At 42.6% G+C, this 23,298-nt stretch overlaps 1 protein-coding gene across 1 annotated transcript in view; it reads right to left on the reverse strand.

The window, feature by feature from the left end:
- The window catches only part of dlg4a (discs, large homolog 4a), a gene marked incomplete at its 5' end in the record, with an annotated part of 34,430 nt that extends 12,474 nt beyond the window's left edge, over window positions 1-21,956 (reverse strand). Inside the window, 6 exons of the mRNA XM_079283700.1 lie at window positions 390-514; window positions 648-698; window positions 1,398-1,451; window positions 7,610-7,666; window positions 13,311-13,472; window positions 21,855-21,956. Of these exons, the coding sequence (XP_079139826.1) occupies window positions 390-514; window positions 648-698; window positions 1,398-1,451; window positions 7,610-7,666; window positions 13,311-13,472; window positions 21,855-21,956 (551 nt within the window). The remainder of the gene's footprint in view (window positions 1-389; window positions 515-647; window positions 699-1,397; window positions 1,452-7,609; window positions 7,667-13,310; window positions 13,473-21,854) is intronic.
- Window positions 21,957-23,298: the final 1,342 nt, after the last annotated feature.

Consider the following 23,298-nt stretch of genomic DNA (forward strand, 5'->3'; position numbering starts at 1 on the left):
AAAAGTAGAAGATATTAGTTTTATATAGTTTTATTATATTTAGATCTTGAATTAAACAGGCAGGTCTTCTCTGATGTAACTCTGATGGTGAGCGGGCTGGACAGCCAATAGGCTGTAGTTCTGCGGTACAATACTTTTTAGACTCAAAACGAAGAGGTGGGGTTCCACTTTGGCTGTTTCTCTAAGTGTGTTTGCTGGTAGAAGAGTGACTGGCTGTCTGAATGAGTGAATTCAAAAGAAAAGGCCAGGTAAACGGGGGCAGTAGAGCAGCATTTCTTTCATCTGGAAACCCGAGTCGGCCCTGGTGGGCCCCTGGGCTTTTTTTGATTGTTGGATTTTATGTTTGTGGAATGTGGGAACACGAAGGCCGGCTTTGAGTGGGTTCTTACCTCAGCCGCCCGTCCTGAGCCGCGGCTCCTCCAGGTATGATTTTGGTGATGAAGATGCTGGGGTCGTCGCCCACGTGAGGGTTGTCTGTTCCTCCTGCTATGCTGAAGCCAAGACCGGAGTTACCCTGCAGTAGCAAACAAACACACACATTGTTATTCACATCAGGGGCATTTGACTGTGGCTGTAGAGATTGGAGAGTCCATTGTACATATAAATATGTCTAAAATCAAGTTTAAAAGGTATTTTCTCAGACTCACTCTCTCCAGTGTGATCTCCTCGTATTCAATTTCCCCTTCTGTCCCATTCACCTGTCAGAAAAGGATGTTAGTTAATGGTGTGTGTGGTGTGGTCCTGAATGCAGCTTCATCAGCACCAAAATCTAATTATAGCATCTCTCAAACAGAAGTTCTGTCCACTAAATTTGATCCAGCATTGTTCTGCTCCTCCACCAAAGCGGTACCTGGTTGAAAATGGCACCGCTCCCCTCTTTTAGTCTAATTCGCCTTCTGGCTGAACAACTCCGCTACACATCAGCTTTACCTCCAGAATTAAGGAAGCCCCAGAGGAAGAGGGCATTTAAAGAACTTCAGATTCTTGGTGTCTGGCCTAGAAAACAACTCGCCTTCGTGCCGTAGTGGTGCAAAAACACTGGTCTGTGAGCACGGAGGCTTTTCTTTGAGAAGCCTCCGTTCTCTAATCCCTCACAATTCACGACAATATGTTCATCTCACTGCTCTCATTAGAGAACAGGCATCGTTTAAAGAACGGTGAATCTAATTAAGTGATGCTTCTGTTCAGTCTGACGTATATCAAACAGAGAAACTTCATTTTAATTAAAAATGAGGTACAATTAATTACTTTTATTATTCAGATTAAAACAATGCACACAGAGCTACACCTGGATGCTGGAAAAGCAGTGGAACTACTGATAACAAGGACTGAATACGAAGGCGGTTAAAATGAGCCTATAACAATACAATAAATGGGAGATTAAACACAATCCTTACATATGGGGAGCCATCGAGTGTGTCAGTGTTCACCACCACTGGAGGAGTATTTCCCTGGAGGCAGAGAGAGAGAGAGAGAGTGAAGACGCGTTATTCAGAAATAATGGCAGAAACTGGAAGATGAGGCAGCTCCTGGATGAAACCTCCGGTCACAGCCAAGACTGACGGCCGTTTTAGCGCTCAGCTGTGATAACACCTTTCTCATTCCACTGTGGTTGTCACTCTAAAGGACAGAGGGCACTGCCCGGGAGAAATGTATTATTATCCACCGATGATGGAATAATTAATGCTCCACCCCATGCTTTCCCCGCCCCAAATCTTTGGTTTATCTTGGTTGAATGACGGCACGTTAGGCGATCTAGTGAATACTGTGGACATCGTCGTCTGCCTCACGCCCACCAGTCGCTTCAAAACAAACGTTTCAAGACAGCAAGTCAACGAGACGACAGGATTTCTTTTTGGCACCGACGTGGTTTGGGTTTGCTCATCTACAGCGAAGAGTTAACCTCCGCACACTATTCTTATTCCTCTCCTCTTAATCTCTTTATCGTTTATTCTCATTCCTTTTCATGGATTCACTCTCATCATCATCATCAAGGTATCTGGTGTTGTCAGATGTGAATACACTATTATGTGCAGTGTAGTCTTTGGAGGACACGGTGTGACTCCCCATCTAAACTCCTGTGTTTATATTTCTGTCACTTGTCCTGATTAGCATAGAAGAGACGCTCTGAAGTGCTTACCGAGCAGCAAACAGCAGCATAAAACCAGCCCGCTGACCTTCACTGACCCGACAGCTCTGGCACACACACACACACACGCACACGCACACACACACACACACACACACACACACACACACACACACACACACACACACACACACACACACACACACACGACGAAACTGAACACAGTTTCTCAGCTTTTAGGAAAAACTCTTTCGCATTCTTACCCAGTGCGGGTAATGGGTTATGTGATGCAATGGGAAGTTATTTTTTGCTCTCTCTAAGAGATTTAAGTTGTCAACGCGAAGAGGAAACGCTCACTGTGTTTTTGCGTGGATTATTACTGGATTGCCAGTTTATTAGGTACACCTAGATGAAACTAATGCAATAGTCCTGCCTGCACGAAGGTTACAATGTCCTCCTTCCAGCCTATCCCTGTTTCTTGCAATGAATCAAGTTAAATGATACTAAATATAGCTGCCATTATAAGGAGGAAATGCTCATCCACACGAGCAAAATACATAAAACTCTCCCCCGGCCAGAGCTCTGCTTTAACTGTTTTCGATTATAACGGTGCCACGTGCAGAACTTCACCGCGTGGCTTGTGTCCAACGGGCCGTGCTGCCGAACATTACGTCAAATTCATCCTTATCTCGACAAAAAGAATGAGTATAGCCAGCAGAAATCTAAGCCCGGTCGGTGCAGGCGGTTCCCCTGTAGGGATTTTGACAGAGCCCTCTCTCCCTCCCTCGGCTCTGTCGAGTTGTTCGACGGGGCGGTCGTTAGGATTTACAGTGTTTGGCTGCTCCTTCCAACCTATATTTTAGCACCTATTCAACTAACCCATCCTCTGCCATGTCTGTACAGGCAGCACCAACACCCATCAGACCGTTTCCTCTCGATGGATTTATACGCAGCACGCTGAGTACCAGAAAGTGCATGATCAAAGACGAGTACAACTGATTGATTTGTATTTTTCTTCTAACACTGATCTCCAGATTTTTTGTGTGTGTTTTGTGCTACGTGTGATTTCAACATTTCTTGAATAAAATAAACATCTATCAATGTTTTAGCAGTGGCAAGAAAAAAGAGTGAAGCAGTGTGTTTAAATTCATTCCTTTTTCTATTTAGATTCACATGATTTTCAGGCGATCGAGTCATTCTCTACTTGTCTATGCATGCGTGTGTTTGTCTGAGGCTCATGACCCATTTTGTGCGTGCTCACACCTCTAGTCGCTCTCAGTCTGATTGACATTATAACACAATAACATTCAGCGATAATAACATTCACCAGGTTTAGTGAAGCCGAAGGATATTTAAAACATCAGCTGCTGTCTTTGCCGTTCCTGTTGAGATGAAGCGCGCGAAGAATACTTCACTGTGATCAGAGGGGATGATGTCACGGGTGAGCGGGCACTGGATACAAACCTAAGGTTGCATTAGAGAGGCTTAAACGGTGCGTGTCCTGCACACCTTGCAGAAGCTGCAAAGCCTGTAACATATAAAAGCCGTCCGGGCAATCGGCAAGATAAGGACCTCTATGGAAACATACGCAATGTCAAACTGTATGTATTGGCATGTGTTTAATAAAGACGATGTTGTTTTATTTCAGAGCAACAGTTAAGCAGGCAAGCATTGTGGGTATTGCACTTTTAAAAGAAACGTGTATCCAAAGTGCTGCTCATCTGGGTACAGACAGATAACTCCAGATTGACCCTCACTCTGCAAGGCTGCTCAACAGACAGAAATAAGAGGACCAGACTTGTGTGAAGTGTTTCGTAACATGTGAGTCAGGTTAGATGGCTGGTGCCATGAGATTCATTTGGATGTCACATGCACATTGCTCACTTATTGGCTTCTTATTAAATCCCAAAGTAAAAAGGTTGTAGCATAGTTGCATGTGTGCGGGTGGTGGAGACCTTGAGCTCCCGGTTGGTTGGAATATGGAATGAAAGAAGCTGCACCTTCACACCATCAGAGGAGGACTCACAAACAATCACGCAGCCCGAGCCAGAGCAGGATTTGATTAGTATTACCAGATTTGATTACTGAGGCTCACTGTGATTAAAATATCCATCATGGGCCTTAAGTGCAGCCACAGCCTTGACTATATTATCTGTGCAGATAAACAAAACAAAGCCTTGGCACCATAATAATAATAATAATACTAATAACATAATCAAACATACTCTTCAAGCACCACCTCCTCTGAGCTACGAGGAAAAATTGGCGTTTTCAATAAGCTTTCGCAGATATGAGGTACAGTCATAGAGGGAACATGTTTGAAACATGCCTACCATCTGATGGTGTCGACGTCTCTTGGCTTTTCGTACATTGTTGAGGAACCGGCTGCCCATCTTTTTGGCGTACCACACAGACATGAACATTCTGCTTCGGTGCCGAAATGTGAATCGTGGTTGATAAACTGGGAGCGAACCCTGCTCACCTCCCAAAATGACACACCCACCCACCAAGTGTGTGGCCAGAGGAGTTTGAGTGTGCTCTAGAAGTGTCTGCTTTCAACAATACCAAAAAAAAGCATCGGCGCAAAGAGAGCCATCAGGTCCAGGCCCTGCCATGACGGTTGATCATATAAACCACTGAGCGTCCAGATCGCCTGAATTTAAAGTCTATTTTAACTTAACGTGTGCCGTTTCACCTTCAAACTATTTGAAATCCAAAATCACAGAGAAAGCACAGCCCTGTTAGCGTCCTCGTCTTGCAGAGTCGGTGCGGGAGACTTCGTTTGAGGAAGCCCAATAACATCCTCCAATCCAAGGCTCCAGTTATAAAGACTCCTCGCTGACGTGGCTCGTTGTTATCCGAGACACAATCGTCCTGTCTTCACAAATCCAGAGTAAAAAAAACAGATCCCTCCAGTGATCGTCAGCCGTGGCAGTGGACTGCGATAGCGGAGCCTCCCTGCTACTGCTGTGCTCAGCGAGAATGCAGTTCATATTTTTCTGCCGCTACTGTACTGTACCCCTCCCATCCCCACTGCTCAGGGAAAGAGGAGCGAGCAGGAAAGTTTGATGGCAATTACTTAGCTGTCTCTCTGTATAATGTCCACGCTGGTGATGTGAGAGGGGAAGGATATATATATATACGTTGGCTGAACTTAGAAGGACGAGCTGCTCAAACCGGCCCGACTCGTCGTAGGGAGCACTTGGAACTGACAGGGGGGGGGGGGGGGGCTGGAGGACTGCGAGCCCGAATGTTTACAGTCAGTCAGTCAGATTATTGTAGTTTGTGTCCTGTGTTTTCTGGATCAGAAATCTTGCAGATATTTTCGAGCGATTTGTCGAAAACAAATAAACTTCAAAAATGCATATTACTGCAATTCTGCTTTGATTTGAAAAGAAAAATGTTCATCTCATCAAAATCTCATGTTTGGAGGCAAAATCCATCTAAGACCTTCATGAGGACGGTTATTACAGTCCTCGAGCCTTATAGCTGGACCAGAAATCAGTGACAGTGATTTCAGCACCATGGACAGCTAAACACTTCAAGGAGGGTAAACAAAAGGACAATACGTTTGAAAGGGAAATTACACGAATGCTTGCCGTATTTTTCAGTCCTCAAATTGATTACTAAATGATGGCGGTAACCCAACTAGTTACAGAAAGAGGAGTAGAATTCCTATTTAAATCCACATATTTTATTTCTCACAGCTCGCTCGATCTCTCTTTTTACAAGACAGATGGATCGACAGGCGTGTAATATACACACACACACACACACACACACACACAGGAACGCACACTTATGTAAGGACACGCTGAAGGACAAGCTGTCAGCTGACGTTCTCATTTAGTTAAATAATATCCCTCCGTCCACCTATCTAATTTTCTCACCCTTCCAATTGCAAGGACCCCTCTATCTGTCTTACTCTGCCATTCAGCGTGAACAGCTCTCTCCTCCTCCTCTTGCATGCATATTTCCTCCTCTTCCTCCCTCCCCTCTCCTTCCCAAAGGACCTGAGCTGCTGCTGCTGCTGCTGCACTGTAATTACACCGAAGCTGCAGGGACATATTTAAACATTTATTAAAGAAAAGTAAGGAGGACGGAGAAAATGAAGATAGAAACCAGATACCAACCAGACAAGTGCAGAGCAGAAAGCGGAGGGTGTGATGGGCAGCTCTTGGGCAAACACTACAGAAAACAGTAATTGGATCCTTACACTGAAAACAATTGTCTTAGAGGGGTTGACTATTTTGTCTGAAGAGGATTTGTGTGAAAAGTGTATTGTGTGTGGGAACATTCTGTGGTTTTGGAGGAGAGAAAGTGATCCTTTTTCAGAGAGGAGACAGAGTGCAACATAAACTGGGCGGTGGGTGTCTTCAGTAAGCACTGTATACCTGCCGGTTCTCACTCCCGGGTAAAGGGTAAATGGCAAATGGTGTGTTTAAGGTCAGGGCAAGCAGACAAAGACGAGACATGATGAATAGTTCAAAAAGTAAATACTTGTTCAATACTTGCCCGATTTTTATAATCCACTCTTTCTAAAGATCCCGCCTTTTAGCTTTGAAAATTGCTCTATTTAAGTACACATCCAATCAAGTTCTGCATTTGACTCGTGTTATAAATAAGTATAAATGATGTTATGAATGGTCTTTTCCCTGTTGTTTCTAATGGCACTTTGGTGTGACTTCCCCTGCCATTGTGTAATATATTTCTGCCTCGCAAGACAGACGAAGTCTTTGGAGCAATTCATGGCGCACGAGGCTAATGCAACCTGTCTGATCGTTAAACTGTTTTATTGGGAACGCAGCACAGCCGTCTTTTCAAGGTTATGGGAGTCACTCTGCACAGTCTAACACTGACACCTACAGTCCTGCAAACACATCACATCTATCCGTCTTATCTGACCCTCACGCTACACGACGCCTTCGACACACCGCTGAAGCTTTGACAGTGATGCGCATTAAGGATCGGTTTCATCTCTACTCACGTCTCGCATGCATCTTGGCTACTTTTCCATTGATTTACATGTTTCAGGATAGCTTTTGTGTTTGTGCAGAATCAAGCCTGAGATGCTGGAGAACATTGTCGACAAAATGATTAAGACTTCCTTGCACTGAAACAGGATCTACAAAGCATAGGCTGGATGTGTTCACGTAGGAGCAGAAATGTAAATACATAACACAGGAAATCACTGATATGATGTGATGGAAGCAGATCACACTTGTCAGTCGCAGTTCATGTGATTCAGGCCCGGAAATAGTCATCGAGTACAAGCAGAAACAAATCGAATGACAATGAATATGATCACGCCGATGTTATCGGAAAACCGATGACCTCATACTCTGGCAGCACCGATACAATGGCACTGAACAAGGCAGCTGCCTGTCTGCAATCAGACAGCCGAGCTCTGAGTGACACCAAAGACAGGAAATGAGGATAGGACAAATCAGACTGATGATGATGATGATGATACGGTTAGCTTTCGGGGTGACGGAGAGGCTCGGGTCGCTGTGCTCTTACCAGTGTGGAAACGGCGGAGGTGTACATTGGAGTGTGTCCCGAAGACATCAACACAGGCTGCAAAACAACAGAAGGGAGAGGGTAATTGTGCAGAGCATGCGGATGGGAACAGGGGAAGAACAGCGGGTACCGCCTTGTTTTCTTTTCGTTCATATGACACCCTCACACATGTTGACATCTGGGTTCACAGCGGAGGTCCAACAGAACCAGGTTACCATGAAGTATATTATGAATAAAATCTATCATAAGCTCATACTAGATGCTTTGAATGTGATATACATGTCACATACAGTGTGTCGTAAAGAAAGCGTATAGTACACGATGTGTGAATACACAAACACTGGCTGTTTACCTGCATTCTCACAGACCAGTAAAACTGTTCCACAACAATTATACAAACGAGCCACTTGCCTATTTATTAATCCGATTACATTATGCGTTGATTATTACATAGTAAACCACAAATTAAATGACGAGCGATATAGGACAGAAATAACCCAGCACATATCATATACTTGATGATATAGCACCTCTTTCCCCCAACCAGTCATTCATAACTCTGAAGCTGCTGCTCTAAACAATGCACTCTATACCTATGAATTTCACAAAGAGCGGCAGTGCAGCATTTTCACATGTCAGGAGACACTTTTCCTCCCACTGGAAAAGTTTTACATTGCAGCAAAGCACGTCATTAAAGTGTGAATGTTGGGACAGCTGTATTTGCTGGTCCAAGTAGCGCTACTTGGGAGGTGGATTCATGCTGATCCTGATATTTACAGATAATATATGTGCACATCTCTTCCCTAATATAGACATGTCCTATTAATAGCTTCACTGGAGACATTTTGGACTTGCTTGATGGCACATCAGCAGTAGTTTTATAGTAGCAAAGAGTATTTAATGAGCACCAGTTTATTTTGTTTCCTTGCAGGTGGATTTGTTCAAACAGGCAACGTTGTGCTTACAAGTCAACTTCCCTCAGCTTTCTGCAGCCAGACACAAGCAGGGAGAGGGGTGCAGGAGAATCATCCAGCTAATGAGGGAGGTGAATGTGAAACATGGGGAAATGAGATTGATTCAGGCCAGGGTATCCTCTGGAAATCATGTCACACTGTGATGAAAAGGGCCAAAAAAACAAAAACTGTAAATACTGAGCCACCATGAGGTCATCATGACACTGTGTCAGGAAGTGCAGATAAACCAGACACTATCGTCATCATTATCATTATCACATCATCATCATGTCATCATCTTCATGAGCATCAAATCGCAAAAAAACAGCCCTCATTATCTTCATCATATTATCCTCAGATTTAATAATTTGTTCCAATTACCCAATTATAATGGATCAGACATGAATCAGAGTTGCAACGCATCCTGGAAAACCTTGCTAACTTGTTTTGCCTACATCTGCAGGTGTGTTTGATTTATGCCATGATCCCTAAGCATGTAAGAGATGATTTGACAGATATGTTTTAGCCATGTGCTGCACCGTTTTAAAATCAAACTTTAAAATCAGAGAGGAACACATTGGTGTATAGCGCTACCGCTGTCTATCACACCAGCTAGTTCATCAGTGAAAATGTCCTGTAGAAAATAATGGTAACCCTGATTAATGCTAATACTTTCATGTCCCTCTGGAGGCTCTTCAGGTAAAAATAAAACCAAAAAGTGTTTGTCCACAGCACATCTATCATCCTGGGATTGAGTTACTTTTAAACAACTGCATGTTTTTTTTAAATACTTTTCAATGAAGCAGACCACTGACATGAAATGATGCAAACAATTCACTTTGAAGTGAGCCCGGACCTTTCTACTTCTCAGTGCATTCACTTCTCCCTGAAGAGAAACACAAGACTTCATGAATAATGGCAGCATTCCAGAAATAGAAAGAGGGCAAATCCTGGTTCCCAAAATGTCGTGAACAACATCAACATTCTGCCTTTTCATGCGATAGGACAAATATCCTCAAGATGGAGTTTTCCTGCAGTGGAATAACAATTAGTGCTACGATATTTATTTCAGTTACTTTCCCCCACCAGTTTTGTATCTCGCACATGTTTTGATTGAGTATTATCTGTGGACAAATGGGAACAAATCACCAACGTGTCTGTTAGGACGAATGAGACTTTTACACATACGTATTACCTCTAGTGGTTATATCTGGAGGGATAATATGAAGAAAGCTTTGTTTCCATACAATGTGGATATTGTTGAAACGGACTCCTACATCAGGTGCAGGACAGTGCGTGTTACATGATGAGCACATTCTCATTGATCTTTCAAGTAACTTTTGCTGATAGGTGGTAAAACAACATCAGGAATAGAGAATGTTGATGTGGAGGTGCACAGTGCCCAAACCTTTACCAACACTGCAGGACCATCGAAATACCACACGCTGTTTACATGTAATAACCAGTTAAGGATATTTTCCCACACAACAAACTGACTTTATATTTAATATTTAAATTCCCTCTTCAGTTTCTCAGCCACAAAAGCTTTTTTTTTAATTCCTTTTCTTTGAAACAGGCCACAAATACATGCAATTTATCAAAAAAAAGTCTCGGTGCTGTCCTAAAACAGCTGGGCATTGTAGTTATTACTGAACGTTCCTCAAACAAGTACATAGTGCAAGAGTGCAATTTATGGGGACTATTTTCAGTGTATGTATGGCAGCAGGGCCGTTTATGTGCCAGTGACTCAAGATAAACTACAGTGCCCATGTCCATGATAATAAAGGGACATGTCGGTGCAGTGGTGTAGCTCACTAATGTTAGAATGGAGGTCTATGGCACAGAGGAAGACTTCGGCTGCTTTGGCAGTATTTAATTAATATTTATATTTGTGGTTCTGCTTATACATTCATTATTGCTGTTGGTCGTTTCTTGAGATTTGTCAATATAGCAAACATAGAATATCACCGGGATTATGTTTTATTAAATTGTATCTGGAGACGTATTACAGATAACCTTGTTACTTACAATGTAATTACAGCTCGCCATTAAATCCTATTTCCTGTATGTTACACTGATTCACTGATATCACGAGCCTCTATGGAATGAATGAATGAGTCATGTAATGGATCAGAAACACTGCAGGGCACACGTCACATTTTCTCTGAGATAGACTTTATTTAGACTTCATAAAGGTTGATTTTAGGGAAAGGAGAAAGTCTGCCTCCCCGTCACCGTGATAGAGTGGTGCACCCATCCACTGTGAATAATTACTGATCCCTTGGCATGTGCTGGATGACAAACTCCAGCGAGACAAAGGGGAATTAATCTAACCAGCAAGAAAGGTCAGAAAGGGAGAGCAAGAAGCAAACGATTTCAGGGTTCCACACTGTTTCACTCGTAGTTTATCATGATGTCTGTAAAAAAGAAACCTGTTACCCCCCCAAAACATCTGGTTTTCTTTCCTCACATGTTCGACTGTACTCCAGGATTTCATTGACCTGTGTTACTCGTGCGATATGCTGATTTCATGCTCATTTAATAATCCTGTTTGCACTGTGCCATACATTTGTTTCTGGTGTCGCATATGACGACTGAACTGACTCTCATTGTTGATTTGGCGCTGTTCCTAAACTGAGCACTATATCTCAGAATAAATCATCCCCATGGCCTCCACAGCTCATGCTGGACAGCCTCTGTACGTTTTTGAACAGCAGCGAAGCACAATAACTCAGCCTCTTCTCTCCGCTCATTAAAAGAGGGCATTATAATGGACACATCAGCTCCTCGGGGACTTCAGTGAACTCCCATGATGGAAATTGCGAAACACTTTCCCCCTCAGAGCAATTAAATATATTGGAGCTCTTAAGTCTTAACAGCCAGTGAGGCTGTTAAAAAACATGTGTGGGCGTATGGGATGGATCGGTATTAAGTGTGCATTACAGCCTACACCTGCTTGCATTTGTAGCTACAGTATGTATTCGTTAATGCACTCCAGGCAACATGACTCCGCTCATATTCGCCCCGATGTCAGCGGTATCTTTTGACTGACCAGTAGATCTCATGTTGTCTGCAGTGTCTCCTCCTTTTGTCACGGAGCTCTCACAGAGGTTGGTGTCTCTGCATGTGTAAGACACGTGTCTTAAACATATTCTGTGAGATAAGTAGGTCAGTGGCTGTACAGGGAGCTGCTTTGATTGTATCTTACGAAGTTCTCGATGACTCTCTCCACTTCAAAACACCGTCTTCTTTCAGGAGATGGAAGATTCCTTCAACTACAGGTCAGGTTATTGAGATTTTTTTTAAATGTGTAAATCGCAATCATTCTGCTGTTACACATTCTATTCAATCTGTTTTTAAATTGATCTTTGATCACATCCTGAAGTGGTTCAGGTCGTCGGATTACTAAATGCATCTTGTGTCCACTTGTCTGAGATTTTCATGCTGTTAAACTCTGATATCAAATTGCCCAATATGCACGGTGTAGCTCTGACAAGAGGCCGGGTTTCCTCATAAATACATTATATTCTCATCAAGGTATTTACGGTATGTTGCAGAATTAGAATTTCAAATACAGACAGCATTACATTTTAAGTGCAAAGTTATAACAGATAATGTGTTTAATTAACACATAGATAGTTTAACCTGGGTTAGCAGTATTAGTGTCATGGATATGTGATGTACTGATGTTATATGAATGAATGTGCAAATTAATTAATGCCCTTATGTGCAATATATCTGTGTGCAATATGAGGAATATGAAATGTCTTCCTTACACTGATATTTTTTCTAGTTTCTTTTATATATATATATATATATGCAATTCCTTTTTTATCCATTGTTAACTTTTTATTATCGAACTATTGTGTATTGTCAGCTGCAGACTTTAATTGATTTTAGTTTATTGCTATTGCACTTTGGCATGACCTTTTCCTTTAGGACACTATCCTGTACATTCTGGCAGGGGGACAGACAATGGAAATCGGCCTTGCGGCTGTAATTGGGTGCATTTACATTTTTATTGAAAGTGTTCATCAATGTACATTGTCCCTCTCGAACAAATAAAACTAAACTAAACTAAACCATTCGCGTGTGAGATAACTGAAATTGTTAATATCAATGTAACAAGCTGAGTGAATGTTATGTCTCCGAATGAAGCAAATTAGAAAAAGGGAAACCCCATTACCATGACTATAAATCTGTCTGCTGATTGAAAATGGGCTCTCAGACCGAGCCTTTATAATAGCAAACTGGTAATGCAGTGCGAGTAATTTGGCAAATCATTTTTTTTGTCTCATTTCGCTTCAATTTGAAACATTAATAAACATTAAAAACAGCGTTCTGCACAGTGCTGCGTCTCGCGGAGCCAGTTAGGACACGTTGTCATGGACAAAAAGCTCAAAAATGGATATTTGAATAGTCCTAAGTGTTTTTTAAATCGATAATATTCAAATGTCATTTTCAGCCAATTTTGACAGCCCAACTGCAGAGTGGCTCACGTGACAAATGACACAATTTATTAAGGTCACACTGAAGATACAGTGTGGTAAAGATTTAATTGTGACCTATAATGTGCGATGTGCTTTGTAATATGGTACAATATGTTCACCTTTTGAAGGAAGTGTGTTTATTCTAACACAGTAACAGTCCCATTCCTAAATGCTGACAGCCAAGTGTATTGTGCTGCGATAGCGTTACGTATTTATCCAATGTATATGATTTTGTGTGTGTGTGTGTGTGAGTCCTACCTTAACAGGAGAGATATGTGTGTGTGGTGTGTAGCCATGTATGGCCTCCATGGCAGCGAGATTCTTGTCACTCATATGAAGCATCTCGGCACTTTTCCCTGGAGCCAGATGTGCTGGACTGTGCTCCAAGGGGGGCGTCTCCTCATCCTGGTACCTGTACTTCTGCAGACACACAGACACAGATGAGGCCGTTAGTGCAAACAGGTCTCATGTTTTTATAAAAAAAACAAAAAAAACGTCAGCTGTCCTCCTTAAAACACAACGGTGTGAATGTCAAACTCCCTTCACAGAGCTGCATTTCCATCACAGTGGCATCTGAAGCCAAATGTGGGCAAAGTGTAATGCACGTAATAACATAACGTGTTTGACGCCTACAAGTGATGGCATCACAGAGGCCTCAGTACATTCCCATTGTGCAAAGTGCTCGTCCTCCACAACCACATGGAGCGACCGGATGACTCATAGAGGCTCCACCGTAGCAGAACACGCAGCTTCTTCCTAGTAGCCTGACTCCTCTACCGATGGCCCACACCTGGGCAGCCCGCCAGCAGCCCACTGTTCGAGCCACACATGGTAGGTTTCATTCTAGGCGCGATCACACGAAATCTGCACACAGCATTTTCCATTACAACCACGTCAGAAGGTGGGGAGGCATCACAGCGGAGATCTACCACACTGTCCTGTGAGTTAGTCCTTGTGTGTGTGTGTGTTTTTAAAGATACCGTACCATCCTGTAGCCCCCGAGGCTCGCAACATGCTCTGCTGCACTGCAGATGTGAAGCAGCCCATTCTCAAAACGGAGACATTTGGAGGGATCATCTGAATTTTGGCTGATGGCCTGATGGCCAGCTCTGCCACTCTTCCCCTGTCTTTATTTTATTTTTTTATATATTATTTTGGAAGCAGACTGAGAGGGAGGTGCATCACCGAGCCCCCCCCCCCGTCTCAGCAGACAGGCTGCTTAGCAACCAGAGCAGAGCAGAGATTGCGGTGCCACAGTTGGGGCTGCCAGCATCGGCCCTGGATCACATTACACTGAGACAGCAAGAAAGAGAGGGAGTGAAACAGAGATGAAGATAAAGGAGAAAGTGAGGGGGATGGGCACAAAATGAAACAAAAAGTGAGACCGTCCAAAAAGGGAAGCAGAAAACAGCAGCAGAGACTGAATAGTTGTTGACTTCACCGTTCCTTATTACAGGTTGATAAGCCGGCAATTATTGATTTGTTTCTTTATGAAGCACTGCAGAGGCCTAGCATCGCTACATTAATGTAGACAGATTCAATGTTATGTAACACACCAACTGAACTGAACAACTGTTGGTTGATTACTAATCTCCGTGTCAGTAAACTCTACTATGTAAGATTTATATTAAATATGGAAACATTAAGTTGAAACTCAAAGATTCCTATATGACATGAATCACAGTTCAGAGTAGCCCTGAGCACTTTGGTCTCCGCGGCCTCCCACTCTCCTGCACGACCAACATTCCTGCCGCCATGTTGCCTTCTGTCCCACTGGTGGGGGATGTGACAGTCAATGCTTATATGTTACAAAGTGTCCTTCTGCAGAGGGCTTTAGGTGCATTTCCTCTGATTGTTGCCCAGTGTAGCACAAAAACATCATTTCAAAAATGCAAACAATTTGTGCAAGATTCCTTTATTTCCAGGTGAATTAATCCTGAATGCGGATTTCGCAATGGCGGAGCTGAAATTATGACAAAGGCAAACAGATTCATGTGAAGTTAAAGGAGCATTTTCCAAACATGTGTCACTGAGAGGCAAATTCTGGTCAGTCAATAACGGTTCATGACAGTTTTCCAACGAGTGAATTGTATTCAGGAACCAGGTGTTCCAGATATCAATCAGTTTCTGATCAGATGGTTAAAATGAACCGGTAGCTCAGAGTCCTACCAGTGAACCTGTTCAGTGAACTTCTCAAGATGACGACATCTTAACATCGACCTTTCGCTTTCGTATTTTTCCGGTCCATACATTTTTACACAGACTCATACGTTCACTGAGGCTACACTAATTCACTCACCATGAAATATTGTATGATTGTACAGCTCAAACAGGTATAATAGATATCTGCACACCTGGCATCACATCTGCACACCTGGCTGTGTGTTCTCTATGCAGAGAACACTTTATTTATATTACACAAAAGGTGGGTGGAGCAAAAAACATATACAACACGGAGCACCCTATAACAATATCATATAATTTCATCAAATGGGGCTTTGAGAGGGATCAGGCATGAGCCATCGTTAATAAGATGTTTTTTTTTACTATGCCCATTTACTTGTGTAAGTGTGTCTCTCAGTACTACAGTCAGCACTTTAAAGCCGTAGTTCACAGGAGGCGGAGCCTCTACCACCAGGGTGAGCACAGGTGTGTGGCACAGGTGTGTGGCACACAGTGATTGGGATGTGATTTGTTTGATTCTACACCTGTACCCTGTACGCTCTGATGAAGGTCCCTTTGAACCGAAAGCTAAAAATAAGGTGTTCTCTGCATAGATTTAAGTGTGCGGGTATCTATTCTACCAGTTTGAGCATATTTGATACTTCCATCACCTTTATTTAAGATAAAGCTGTGTGAAGCGGTGGTTATCCTGCACGATTGTTATAGTTAAGAGCTTTTGAAAGGGCAGCATTTCTTCAATTTTGAGGCAAAAAAAAAGAAGTTTTGTTAAAAGGTAATATGGATAATATAGGAAAGCGTGAGCTCGTCATATCAGAACTAACAGAATTGAAAACATCTGTGATTCGTCATTGACAGTCTTTGTGTAAGATGCATGCTGTTGATTCTGGTGATGATATCGTTCATCATCTTGATCCACGTAAACATCTTGTTAATGAAGGACTTCTTTGATGTTTATTGTCGTTCTATTATTTAGTTCAAGACAACTAATGTGCCTCTGTCTGCATTATAATTACATTTACTGTTTGAATGATTTTAACTTGTACAAACAAACGTCTTTACGATTATTATGTACTTTAATCTATCTCAATTACATTCTATGAAAACCCCCTAAGTATTATATCGTCGCACTTAAAGGTATTAAAGTTTTTACGTCTTACAATTGAAAGATTGTTTCCGTGACTGTGTAATGAGAGTGAGCTGTGTCTTTTATTACAATACTGGTGAAAATACCAACACATAAAACTTTAATGCAATCTGTATGAAGATAAGTTGACAGCATTTATGAATAAAAAGGTTCATAATATCGGAGAAATTATTTTATAATCTTTAATGATGATTAATCCGTTTTTTTTGTCTCCTTCTTCTTCTATATTTGGATTAACTTTAACATTTGCTGCATGTGATGAACTCAGAGGGATTTCGCGCCGGGTGTTAAGTCTCTGCGACGCTTCACAGCGCTGTCAGGCTGAACTATGCTTGAATTTAGTTGTATCCAGTACAATACGTCTCAATGAAGTGAATCTGAAGAAGTAAAAGTGCTTAAATTAAACAGAATGAGTTATACAAATAGATGTTTCAATTATGTGTTTAATTTCAACACATTAGACTCATTTCTCTTATTCAGACAACTGCTCATGATACATTGTCTGAAACCAAACAGCTTATTTTAATCATCATCCAGGATAAACCGTGATGAATTATCTACAAAATACACCATCACAGTTTTTTACAAATACTAAAAGTAAGACTCTTCTATTATAGTTCAATATATTGACCTCACAAGGTTTGTACTTAATACTTCTTAATAACATGCTCATCAGTCATTGCTCTGCTCAATCAGTAGACACGACTGCATAAACAACTTACATAAAATAAAGTATGTTTTAATGTATATCACCTGTTTAACAGCAGGGACCCAAGGCTCCAGCTTTAGTTCATTCATCACTAGATATAGAAATGAATTTATGTAAGCCACACACCTGCTGGATGTTAGTAGAGCAAACCCTCACACCCACCTAAAAAAACCGCCACACTTAAGCTGAATACTTGTAGACTTTTCATCGTGTTTAAAATCAGACTGTGCATGAGAAACATGACACAGTATCTCCGAAACATCATTGGTCACCTGAACTTTTCTTTTCCCACTACAACCCGTCAACATCACTTCTCCTTCTCAGTTGATTTTCACTCTCAAGTGTCTTTTCAAGTGAGAAAGCCCAAACACAGCTTTCATCTCATTTGCATTATCACAATCGTTCGTTGCCACCAACACCCACCAGTACAACTGTTTTTGTCTTTTTTCTTCTTCATGTGCATGTACGCCTCAGACAACAGAAAAATTCACTCATCTTCTGCCAGTGCTAACTTCAGACTATTCTCCAAGGTGTATCAGCACAACACTTTGACAACTGTTATATCCTGTAGCGATGTATGCTGCAGCAACAACAACAACACTCTTTACATTTACCATGGGGCAGACTGCACGAGGACGGCTGCTAATGTAAGAATCGCATGCAGCCTAAATCAAAAAGTGGGGCTGCAACAAAGAGAAGCTTCTTATCCCCCCATGGAGTCGCTCCAGATTCACCCACTTTGCCCAAATCTGAGTCTGTTGTTGGGGCGTAGTCCCTCCAATCTCCTTGTAATGCTGAAAATGAACAAGAAACACAAAGCTTCCACCTAAACAGGTCAACCACAGAAATATGGCTTTCTAAGAGTGTAGTTTGCAGAGTACATAGTGAAAGGAGGATGTGTTTACTTATTCATGATTCATAATGCTCGTCGAAGCCAAATTAATGAGATTCTAAGTCTCATTTCTGTGGGATGATTCATCTTTGATAAGACCCACACAGATGTATCATCCTCAAATTTAATAATCAAATTAGAGTAGATACAGTAAATGGTGCGTGCTTGGCTGCAGTGCTTCTGCTGAGGGTAGTGTTGGGGGGGGGGGGGGTTCCATCTTGTCTGTCTGCCTGTTTTCACAGGAAATTTATGCTTATTTGAATGACACGAAAGGAACAATATTTATATCATATGTAGAATGAATTGAACTTAACCAGGCTCTGGTTTTACAATTGCTTTCCATAATCTTGCAAAATAATATACCTTGAGTTAAACCCTGTGAAACTGACCCCACAACAACAAATCATTGCCAAAAATGAATGTTGCTTGTATGTTGAGAAAGAATCGGGCTTCACGTTTTTGTAAAACAGCAGAAACAGCAGAGCCGTAAACGGAACACAAACAATTGTCCTGTCTAGCATGCAGCCACACTTTATCTAAAAAGTATTTAAACTCCATGTCATTCTGCAGTTTACAGGTCAGGTGAAACCTGTTCCCCCCTTACAAACTTACAAACATATGAGGTCATAGGAGTCTAAATAATGGAGAAAAAAACCCGTTCTGTATAAATACTGGTCCATGGTTGGCGTGTCTTCTTACTGTTCACTTTACATGCAGTCACCCTGCATCTAATATTAATATATAGGTCTCACCACACACTTATTATTATGAATTATGAAGGTTAATGTCGTGGAGGAAAAGTAGCTTGATTCTGTTTGTGTGCTACACTGAGGCTGAATCTGGCTTGGAAGGATGATGATGCATGTCTCTGCCGGGTGCTTGGCGAGGTGGGTTTTTAATTTACAATGGTTGTAAAAAAGGGCCTCTGTTGGTTAATCAAGTAGTCCACCATCAATTCTCCAGCAATGATGTGCTCACCTCAAGCTTTTTAGTGCTGGTATGATTATTCTTTGCATTGCTTTTATAGAAAGATACATTCAGGGCCATTTCTGTACAGTTTTTATGTGCTACTTCCTCCTACAACCAGCACATCCATTGCTCACACGACACCAGCTGCAGTGTTAGATAGCAGATAAGCTGGGAAGAGCAAGTTAGCAGAGTAGCGGCGACACTGAATGCTCTAATCTGAGACCCGAACAGAGCATTAGCAAATATATGCTGCCGCACATTGTTGTCCCGCATCTCCCCGAGTTTACCGTCAAAAGCCGAGGCTCGCTGCCTGTAAAGGAAGATGACACAAACGGCGGGGTGAAACAGATCAAATCCATAGGAGGAAATGTGTGTTTGCGGAGCTCTAAAAACAGTTACAGTACGGATGTGAAATGTAAAACCAGCGCCTCACACACGGGGCCACTCGCCGCACATTGCGGTGGAGCAAAGGCGAACCACCTCTGCTTTCATATCACCTGCTGATATTTTCCACGTCATTACTCTTGATCATCTGATTGATCCGCTGGTAACGAGTGAGAGCGGCTCGTTTTCCTGTCCGTTTGCCAGTTAAGACGTCTGAGAATCGATTCTCGGGGTGAGGTGATCATCGATCTTGATATTGAGACGAAGGCACACTGATCCCCGTGTGGTGACTCATTCATTGCATTAAGACTCAGTTTACATTTAATCTCTGTCCTTTGGCTGCATTGTGTGGCCTTCAATGTATAAGCCCTGCGCTTGAATTGTGAACTTCAATGAGGCAGTACTGTACGTCTTGATTCAATGTTGTGAGGGCATCAATGAGCATTAAGCATAAAAGAGGACATTAAAGCACTGCTGATCGCTTCCAACAACATAAACACACGCTTTTAATTAAGATCCTGAATTGAAGATGACTGAGAGGCTGTGTGCTGTTGAAGAACAATGGCTATGCAAACACATACCCATGGGACATCAGCATGGGAAATGACCAGTCATGTGATGGCTATTGTCACATGTTTAACAGACGTAGGGCAGGCAGTCCTGGAGAATGTTGGGGATAAAAGCAAAAAAGGTGGAGCTGGAAATGCAAATAATAATAGTGACAAGAGGGAGCAGTAAAAGCATATTCCTACTGTACACAACGATCTCGGCAAATTCAATCCCACCGATAACAACCCACCACACCACTGCGACAGACGGGATCCAAGCTGTTTGGGGGGCTACTGAGCCTGCTGGAAATATGTACAGAGCAGGTATTTGGACACGTTGAAGGGGATGCTAGGGCACTTGATAAATGTCCGTGTTGATATGCTGATAAAATAACAAAGTAGAGGCTAATCTTGCATCTTGGGATGACCAGCATGTGTAGCTTAGGACGCAAATATGCTAATAGTTACTGTATATACGGTGTATATTCAATATGGTTTAGATGAGCTGAACTATTATGAGCCATATCTGTTACGCTATAAGCATTACATACTGCGAGCCAAGCACAATCCATTCTAATTGAGTAGTTAATCACATTTTTTAAATCTGCTTTTATTACAGGCTAGATGTTTGCTTTGGAGCTCCTTTTCACTGGATGGCCATGATGAATGTGGAGGCAACTTGTGGGAGGATGATTTTAGGCGTGGAGCCTCAGCTGGAGATACAGAGGAAGATATGAGCCAGCAGGGAGTGAGGCGGAGGGGACACATGGGATTCTCTGTGCTAGTAATACTAGACAGTGAGCACAGCAGGACGCACAATAATTTACCCAGCGGCGTCTCACAAATATAGAAATGATTCTTGTCCACCAGACTAAATGTATACAAATAATTACATTTAATGAAATATCAAAAATATCCAAGACAGAACACAAACCAAAATGTCTGAACTGAATCAACAAACTCATTTTCTGAAGCTCTGTACACATGCACACATCCCTTTTGGCAAGCGTCGGGACAAAGCCTGGACATGAGCGAACCAGTGTCGTCAGATTTGGCTTCAAAATGCCAACAGACTAGAGCTCCATGTGGAGGGAAACTCGCGAGCTGACTGCCATACTGGAAGCACCTGAAGCTGTGTGGGAGGGGCATCTGGTATGTGATGGACAATCAGTGAATGAATGCTCTCTTTGGACATAAAAATACACGAAGATGAAATCACACTGTGAACACACAGCTGAACATTTGGCTGTTTTTCTTGATAAGAATAAGCAGCCTGATTCATCAGAGGGTTGTAGAAAACAGTATCGGTGCACTGTTCCTGTTACCTGATTTCGAGCCTCTCTCCTGCGGTGTACAGTTTCTCTGATGATGAATGATATTTAAGTGGCCCTGAGCAATAAAGTGCATCTCCCAAGGTCAGAAGCATACCATGCAGTTGGCTTTGCAGGGATGCAAAGCTAAATGTGAAGCAATCAGCAGTGAGCCATAGGTTATGGCCCTAACCTGACCTGCCCTGCACGATAAGGAGCAGATATCTGATAAAGATTGATGTTTCATTCATTAAATATCAGTAATCATTGATCGTGAAAGCAACAAAAAACCTGGAAAAAAACAGCCAACACTAAATGCAACCATGCCAAGGATGCTCTCGTCTGTTTTGTGTAAATATAAATCGGCCATCTATGAGCATGAAAAAAGCCACCACGCGCTGATGTAAAGGTATGGTGTGAATAAGCTGGTACCTGAAAGCATATGGACATCAGAGATAGCCGTAGGTGAGTGTGATCACTGCACTAATTACTCTAGTGGCTGCTGTGTAATGAGAAAAGCGCGGTTCAAATGAGCCACAACTGGCACAAACCCAAACGCGCTATTTCTTACACATTTATACAAACTAATCCACATTTGTGCGTCTCGAAGACAGTCGCTGCTGCAACCGATCGGCTGCTGCTTATGCACCCCCCAGGCTTACCTTGCACCCGAACATGAGGGAGAGGGTCCGGTTGCTGCAGATGACCTTACACTGGCACATGACCGGGGAGAGACACTTTAAACTCCGGACAGGCAGAGACATCAGTCCAAAGCCTCACACCGAGACAAGACGGAACAGACCACAGCTCGTCGGTCCGCCGCCACGCAAATCAGAGCCGCGATACAGTCAGCAGAGAGCCGCGGAAGCTGCACGGGGAGGGGGCGGGTGATGCCCGGTTAACAGGCGGGCTTCCCGGTTGACTGCAGCGGCGCTCGGGTCCAATATTTGTATGCAACTTCATGGTCGTACATGTTTGACACGTTTAAAGCGTCGGTCTGTCGCTATATCGCTGTGGGTTAACACTGGCAGCAGCATTCATGATTTCTCTCTCTCTCTCGCGCGCGCTCTCGCTCTCGCTCTCTCTCTCGCGCGCTCTCTCTCGCGCTCTCTCTCTCGCGCTCTCTCTCGCTCTGTCTCTCGCTCCCTCTCCTCGTATTTGATTGACCGTAAAGTTTGTACTCAATGCGCAGCTGGAAACATAAGGGGGAGCAATAAAGGGACTGAATGGAGAGCAACGGTGCATTTATTGTGCCCAGCGGCAGGAGTATGCAAATAATATTTGCAGTAATGGCAAAGTAACACACGAACACACGCTCATCTCAAGCCAGTGTAAGCTGGGAAATATTAAATGGCCACATCCAACAGCCTGCTTCACCACCACATGTTACAGTGTGATTACTGCGGCCCCTGTTGGATCTTAAGAAAAGTGCTCGAGGAGCTGTCCAAGGTGCTGAAATGTCTCAAATCATGTGGAAGAGCACTTGATCACTTCGACATGTACGCGTGGCTAATTGAGCTAAAGCCACGCTTGTCATTCTTCAACACACCCGCTACAAGTCTATTATTCGTGTTTGTCTCTGTCATCTTGCAAAATGAGCCCAAATATCCTCAACTTGGACCTTTGCCCTAATTTCTCATGTGTACGGTGAATTCATCCACAACAAACAAACAGGCGTGCTGTGCTGTGCTGTGATCTGCATGCAAACAAGCCCACACACTCACAAACAATGAAATGAGGTAAAGTGAAATAACACCACATTGATAATTATGGACCTTATTGTTACAAGTCTTTATGCGTATCACAATTTTTGATTTGTTCACTTGTCTAATCTCCCAAAATCACTGTGTAGAGCAGTGATTTGACGGTTCAATACAGGCGATTCAGGTAAAAGCAGGGCCACTTATCATATAGGAGGTGTAAAAATAGTTTGAATTAAGAGAGAATACAAGTGTTCAGCAGAAAGTTGCTTTTTCACTCTTAGAGCTGATATGGCTCCTGGTTTAAAAGTGTTAAACTGATTAGTGTGACTGTCAAAAGCAACTTCAACATTCCTGAAATATGTTTGGTCTCATTGATCTCTGAAAAAAAAGATATATTAATAGA

This window comes from Melanostigma gelatinosum (genome assembly GCF_949748355.1).
Source record: "Melanostigma gelatinosum genome assembly, chromosome: 14".
NCBI lineage: Eukaryota > Metazoa > Chordata > Actinopteri > Perciformes > Zoarcidae > Melanostigma > Melanostigma gelatinosum.